The following is a 7,774-nucleotide window of genomic DNA, read 5'->3' on the forward strand; positions in this document are numbered from 1 at the left end:
GTCTACATAAGGCCTACTTACATATAAACACTGCTGCTTTGGCAGGATTCTGGTTGCTCATATTCCTCTTTATAATGCTATGGTGTGAGATCTCACATTATTGTCACTCTCAGATTTTAATTGAAGTCTAGTGTCTCTTATTAGTCCTTAGGTGTAAGATAAATCCTTTTCTTTATACTTTTTTAAGTGATTAAAAATAGTTTAATAACTGTTAAAGAACAAATGTCTATAGATAAGAACATTGTATTTCATATTCATTCAGTAACATTATGTTTCATATTCATAACAAGAGAAATGCCTATCTTTAAATAAAGTCAAAGTTGAGTAACAACATCCAAAGCTAGCAAATGTGAAATAAGGCTAATACTTAGAGCTCTGCGTAGATAAAAAATTTGTATCCACATCTGATCTGCGATCTGCAAAAAGATCTGCAGATATCCGCAGATTTTCAGGACTTTAGATATAAAATTTGCATCCATATCCATCTGTGATCCACAAAAATGGTCTCTAGATATCCGCATATTACAATACAGTAACTCTTCTCTTAATGTTGTAATTATGTTCCTGAAAAATTATACTTTAAGCGAAATGATGTTAAGCGAATCCAATTTCGCCATAAGAATTAATGTAAATAGGGGGATTAGGTTCCAGGGAAATTTTTTTCACCAAAGACTATCTATATATCTATATATCTATCTATATCTATATCTATATATATACACACACACACTTTTAAAATAAATAATTTAATACCGTACACAGCAATGATGATTGTGAAGGTTGGCTTAGGTGGTGAAGTCAGAGGATGGAAGAGAGTGGAATATTTCCCAGGGAATAATGCCTTACTGCTAAATGATGAACTAGCACTTGGCTAAGGCCTCAGGGGTTCACACGTTGTTAATGTAGCCTCACACTCTACAAGGCAGCACGAATGGAGGGAGGGGAGACAGCATGGCAGAGAGAGACAGAGACACACACCCTGTGTGTGAGAAATGTGCATTGCCCCGTTAAGTACACTGACTCCACTCTAAGTACATTGCCTTTTTAAGTAGATCAGCAAGTTGAGACAGCATCTGCTGCCAGCAAGCTTCCTCTGTCCTGAGCCCTGTCATGTCCTCCCCCTGCTCTGTGGAGCTGAGGTAAAGGGGTGGGGTGGGGGGGCAGGAGCAGGGGGGAAGGGGGACATCTTGTCATTATCACCCCTCTTTCCTCCACCTCTGCACAACAAATAGGGGCTCCCAGGAGCAGCTCCAAGGCAGAGGGCAGGAGCAGCACATGGCAGTGGCGGTATGGACAACTGAATTGCCTGGTAATTGATAGCCTGCTTGGTGACTGCTGCACAGGGAATTTAGGGGAGCTGATAGAGGGCTGCCAGTCCACCCTGGTTCCAAGCCCCCACCAGCTAGCTCCAACAGGCTGCTCTTCCTGCAAGCAGTGGACAAAGCAGGCAGCTGCCAAACAACGTTATAAGGCAGCATTGCAGAACTTTAAACAAGCATGTTTTCTAATTGATCAGCAACATTACAACAAAACAACGTTAACCGGGACAAATTTAAGTGAGGTGTTACTGTAATGTGAAGAAAAGAAAAGGCTAGAAATATATCATGAATTAGTGGAGAAGCAACACCCTTAACATTGTCTCTATAATGGAATAATATCCTGCAAAATTTCATTTAAAAAATGAAGCAAGACTACAACACAGTAATAAACAGAGAAATATAGGTAACAGTGTAAAGATTTTTTTTTTTGCATTGTATTGCAACAACTCAAAAATTACCATTTTGTTTTCAATTTTTTAAAACTGATCACCAAGTTTCATCCCGGAGAGAATTTTATAGGTGTTGCAGACCCAGAACATAGGACTTTCTAATGGAAAGGCTGATAAGATCATTAACTCAGGCTAGTTTAATAAAAATTAAAGAATATCCTTTGTTGGATATTTAGTCCTATTTGGGCTCATAAAAAAAGGGAATGGGGAGGAAACTAACAGGGGAGAGAAGCCATGTGAGGTAAGATTTAGGAAGACACAATTTTAAGTATTGAAATATCTCTTTCTACAGATGAAAAGCAAAGGCTTGATGCTGCCCTCTGGTATGCAGTGATTACTGATATGCAATCTTTAAACACACACACACCCCTAGGGTGACCAGATGTCCCGATTTTTGGGACTTTTTCTCATATATGCTCCTATTACCCCTCACCCCGTCCCGATTTTTCACACTTACTGTCTGGTCGCCCTAACACACACGGTGACTTTGTAAGACACATGAAAATGAGCAATCATGTATATGTCAAATGCAAATATGAATACTCACATAAGAAGAAAATATTCTGACTCACATATATGTACGCTTCTGCCCTCTACTGGATACAGTATGTCAGATCTGCACATTTCCATATCAGTCCTCTCTTATGGCCAAGGCAGTTGAGCTGTTTCTTTAAATAACTTGGTAGAGGCCTGTGTTTCTGCCTGGTTCTACCATTACTGGATGTACTATATGTGGTCGGTAGATGAGAGTCATGACTATAGTCCCAATCTTGCAAGCTTTTGAGCACAAAACTTGTGCAGTGGCAGGACTGAATTCTGAATATTTAGGAAGATCTATAGCAGATTCATGTCATAATTAGGGCTGTCAAGTGATTAAAAAAATTAATCATGATTAATCATGTGATTAATTGTGCTGTTAAACAACAACAGAATACCATTTATTTTAAATATTTTTAGATGTTTACTACATTTTAAAATATATTAATTTCAATTACAGTACAGAATACAAAGTGTACAGTGCTCACTTTATTTTTGATTACAAATAATGCACTATAAAAAAAGTTTTTTCAATTCACCTAATATAAGTACTGTAGCGCAGTCTCTTCAGCATGAAAGTTCAATTTATGTACAAAAAAACTGCATTCAGAAACAAACCACATAAAACTTTAGAGTCTACAAGTTCACTCAGTCCTATTTCTTGGTCAGCCAATCATTCAAACAAATAAGGTTGGTTACAATTTGCAGGAGATAATGCTGCCTGCCTCTTGTTTACAATGTCACGTGAAGGTGAGAACAGGCATTCACACAGCACTGTTGTAGCTGGCATTGCAAGATATTTACATGTCAAATGCGCTAAAGATTCATATGTCCCTTCATGCTTCAACCACCATTCCAGAGGACATACTTCCATGCTGGTGATGGGTTCTGCTTGAGAACGATCCAAAGCAGTGTGGACTGGCACATGTTCATTTTCACCATCTGAGTCAGATGCCACCAGCAGAAGGTTGATTTTCCTTTTTGGTGGCTTGGGTTCTGTAGTTTCTGCATCAATGTGTTGCTCTTTTGAGACTTCTGACAGCATGCTCCACACCTCGTCCCTCTCAGATTTTGGAAGGCACTTCGGATTCTTAAACCGTGGGTTGAGTGCTGTAGCTATCTTTAGAAATCTCACATTGGAATCATCTTTGCATTTTGTCAAATCAAATTTTTATCAAGTAGAACCCATCATCAGCACGGAAGCATGTCCTCTGGAATGGTGGCCAAAGCATGAAGGGACATACAAATGTTTAGCGTATCTTGCACATAAATACCTTGTAACACCAGCTACAAAAGTGCCATGCAAATGCCTGTTCTCACTTTCAGGTGACATTGTAACTAAGAAGCAGGCAGCATTATCTCCTGCAAATTGTAACCAACCTTGTTTGTCTGAGTGACTGCAGAATAAGAAGTAGGACTGAGTGGACTTGTAGGCTGTGCTTTCACAATAAAGAGACTGCACTTCAGTACTTCTATGAGGTGAACTGAAAGATATTATTTCTTTTGTTTATCATTTTACAGTGCATATATTTGTAATAAAAATAATAATATAAAGTGAGCACTGTGCACTTTGTATTCTGTGTCGTAACTGAAATCAATATTGAAAATGTAGAAAAACATCCAAAAATATTTAATACATTTCAGTTGGCATTCTATTGTTATAAGTGTGATTAATCACAATTAATTTTAACCGTGATTAATTTTTTTGAGTTAATTGCGTGGGTTAACTACGATTAATTGACAGCCCTAGTCATAATGGATCTAGGATTCACATAGGCTATCTTTGAATTAATGAATCTGCTTGTTCACTTTTCTCCTCAAGATCATTAACAAAATGAACAAGACACTAAATAAACCTGAGTCTTTGTCTTCAGGCAGGATATCACACAGATCTATCATTTATTCTTCCCTCTCTATGCCCTGAATGGTGATAATTGAAATAGTTGCTCATACTTATTAGTGCGTTTATTATTTGGTACCAGAAGAGTCCAAAATTAGTACATCTAATCAGCTGATGTCTAAATTAGAGAGGAATGTACCAAACCTCCCAGCTCTAAATGTCCCTGAATATTGAGAGAGATCCAGAATTTGAATCCAGATCTGAAATTTTCACCTGACTTTAACACTGCTATAAGCGGAACTAAAACCATGGAAAAAACTTTGGAATGTTCAAAGTCTGTCCTTGAATTTTGTAGTGTGAGCTCATCTTTACTTTGAAATTAGAAGAAATAATCACAGAAAGTAATTATGCTATAGACTAGAAAAAAATTGAACTGATGGAATCCACTCAGGAGAAGAGAGATTTTTAGAAGCTGATTTTATTCTCTCACCTCATAATGTAAGTAATATTACCTACAATTCATCTTTTTCACAATGACAAGCCTTGTTAAGACACTGGCCATGGTCAGTGGGCTTGACCATCATCCAGGCAAACTTGCATAAATGTTCCTTATTGCAGTCTTTTTGCCAGTAAATAACATTCCTGCGGTTTAGATTTGCTCCGGCACAAGAATCATACCACCACCCTCCACCTGGAATGCCATTGTACTCTAGTTTGGCACAATTCTGAAAATAGTTATCATTATCTCTGTCTTTTGTAGTGAACTTCTGATTATCATGGAGATAAGCTTCTGTGTCCTGGGTCAGGGCATCAGCAGCATTGCCTTTGTATAGGCCAAGCCTGATCCTGTATTGAGACTCTTCATCTTCAATTTTGAACGGTTCATACTCTCCCCATTTGATTTCGGCATTTAGGTCTACGAGTTTGACCCTAAGTGTATATGGCCTTGAGGTGTTAGTTAACTGATACACATATTCATTCCCTAACCAGTAGTTGTCATGAACTGAGCCAAATCCATACTTGTAGTCAAGCCATATCCTATCAAAATCCACAGTGCTATTGGCTGTAATATGTTGAATTACCGTCCACCCACCATCTTGCATATTACAGTAAGCAACAATAGGATCTTTCATTGGATGAATGACATAAAGACCATCCTTGGCGCTTCCTTCAGAGTGCTGAAAAATCTCATAACAATCCCTGGCATATTCTATGGGGGGAAAAAGAAAAGCATGTTTAACATTTTACTCTGCTCAACTTGTAAACCTCTCAATTCTGTTCTTTTAACTTCAGAATGAATGAATTATTGTCCTATCAGTATTTGACAAGGACATAATATGGTCACATACTGACTTCAGTCCATACATGGGACACCCACTAAAATCAATGGAAGTTGCACAGCAGATGGTCAGGGCAGAATGTGCCCATAAGATGGGGAGGGAGATTTTCAAAGGCAAAAAAGAAATTACTTACTCAACTCCCATTGTCTTTCAATGACTGTATGGTACTTAGCTACCCTTTGTGTCTCTGAAAATCTCTCCTGTATAATACAGACTAATTGACTAACATAAGATATACTAATTGATAGGAAATAGGGTGTGGTATATAGAACTTAATTGGTTATTATGAAAAGGGCAACTGTATTCCTGAGATGCTGAGATAGTTCCAGCAAGCCTTGTTTTCCAAAGACTTATCAAACACCAAACAGGAGAAATCTGTCCACAGCTAAATATTCAAAGTGAGAGTTCAGAAAAGACCCCCTTTTGCCCAACTCTCTAGAACAAAACAAAAGGATGGCTTTGTGCACCCAAAATATGAGTACTTCACAAAGATGGCTTTTCCCAGAAAGCATTTCCTTTTTCCCACAAGGAGAATCTGGCTTCCAGTAAACTCTAGCTCCAGATTATCAGAGTCCTCCACCTACTGTTGCATAGTGTTCTGACAGGATGACATAATTCACAGCATCTGGGCCCCTTGTTTCTGTCCACATAAAAGTCCCTAACAATCCTTGCACTGACCATACATCTATGGTCTTTCCTTTCCTCAGGGAAAGATCAATTAATATACTGAAGCCTGTCAGGGTTGAGACCATCAACAGACTAGAGGGACACTAAAGAACTGAACACCAAGAAGGCGTCTGGAAGAAAACACATTCTGGGAAAAGATAGGGATTAAAACCCTTTGTAAGTAAAGTGGTTTTAGACTTTTAATATATTTCGAGATCTGTGAATAAGAGGCATTATAGAAGTTCTAACTAGTATTATGAACATTTATTACTAAGTACAGTCTTTGACCTTCAGATGCCTATTAATGTCTGTGAAGTACTCAAAGACTATGGTAGTGAGTGTCATAGAAAAAAAAGATAGTAAAGGCTATAAAGTAAAATAGTGCATACATCCCCGCCACTCCCTCTCTTGCTGAGTACCTTTCTCATTGTTGTTACTCAATCTCTGGTAGCCTCCTGGAGGGAGAAGGTGGGCATTAGCAAGTACCATAGCTTCTTCAGCACTTGTCCACACTGCACATTTAAAGAGTAACAGCAGAATAAATCCCACTGAACTTTTCAAATTCATCTTTCTTCTGAGTCAATCCCTCTGCAGAGATACACACTAAAAACAAAACACAGGCTGACATTTAAAATTAAATGATTTTTTACCTGCAGAAAAAGAAACTCTTGAAGGCGAAACAGAAACCCTGCTTTCAACAGAGCCAGTCTGTGCCAAAACAGGCTTTTCACTTCTCACACTCCCTGCTTTCTCAATGTGTCCCATTGAATTTCTGGCAGATCATTTTTATGATGTGTAGTACTGTATCCCATCACTTAGAGTACAGCTCATCTTGTTCTTTTACACTATATCAGTCAATGCGACATAACACAATTTTGCATGTGATAAAAACAGATAGAGAATAATGTAATGATAAAGTTTAAATTTAAAAAGCACCTCTCACATTTATCAGATCTGATGCTCGGTATTCCTTGAACCTGATCTGTACTGGTATTAGGGGACAGAAGGAAGAGCTAGCACATGCAAAACACCAGCTCCACTTGCTGTCTATGCATAAAGCAGTATTAGATAGCATGGTGTACTAACAGATGAGAATATTTTCAGGCACCAGCGCTCACCTAAGCACATTTGGACTATAATTTGTATAAAATTCCACCTGTGGCTTCAAGGGACATGTCAGGTAGGCTGGGTCAGGTAAAGAAAAACAACCTGTGGATTTGGGGTTTGAATAAATGAAGCAAAAAGGGCTCCCCTTCAACCAGGCTTTCCCTAAATAAAACCACAAGATGTTTCTTGCAGTCAGAATTCAATAGGTTAAATAAAGACTTTTTCATAGTCACATTTTCCCCTCCTCCCTGGGTTATCTGACTCCTAGATTAGTAACAGTTACTGGCCCTAGTTAAATCTAAAAGAAAACTCTGCATTATAAACTATTCAGAAAACAACTAAAGAAAAGAGCAGCAGGCAGACAGCTTACCTCTCGTTTCAAATGAAGCCTGAGAAAGAAATAGCTGAGCACCAATCAGTGAGCTAATTCTTTGGAACTGTACTTTGCCTGCTGCTGAAGTCCAGGTGAACAGCTTGGCCCTATCTCAAAAATCAGAAAGCCAGCAAAAGTGCATC

At 38.4% G+C, this 7,774-nt stretch overlaps 1 protein-coding gene across 1 annotated transcript; it reads right to left on the reverse strand.

The window, feature by feature from the left end:
• Positions 1–4,636: 4,636 nt before the first annotated feature.
• On the reverse strand, positions 4,637–7,766 carry LOC115650054 (fibrinogen-like protein 1). Its single transcript, XM_030559415.1, has 3 exons — positions 7,629–7,766; positions 6,571–6,754; positions 4,637–5,355 (listed from the first exon to the last, which is right to left on the reverse strand). Exons 2-3 carry the CDS (start codon positions 6,716–6,718, stop codon positions 4,658–4,660), a joined length of 846 nt encoding a protein of 281 aa, XP_030415275.1. The 5' UTR covers positions 6,719–6,754; positions 7,629–7,766; the 3' UTR covers positions 4,637–4,657.
• Between the last annotated feature and the right edge of the window lie 8 nt (positions 7,767–7,774).

The sequence above is a fragment of the Gopherus evgoodei genome, chromosome 4 (assembly GCF_007399415.2).
Source record: "Gopherus evgoodei ecotype Sinaloan lineage chromosome 4, rGopEvg1_v1.p, whole genome shotgun sequence".
Classification (NCBI taxonomy): domain Eukaryota; kingdom Metazoa; phylum Chordata; order Testudines; family Testudinidae; genus Gopherus; species Gopherus evgoodei.

Coding starts and splice junctions, on each gene's coding strand:
- LOC115650054 (XM_030559415.1), bottom strand. CDS start 6,718: ATGAATTTGAAAAGTTCAGTGGGATTTATTCTGCTGTTACTCTTTAAA. Junction 5,356..6,570: donor GAGTAACAACAATGAGAAAG/GTACTCAGCAAG, acceptor TTCCCCCCATAG/AATATGCCAGGGATTGTTAT.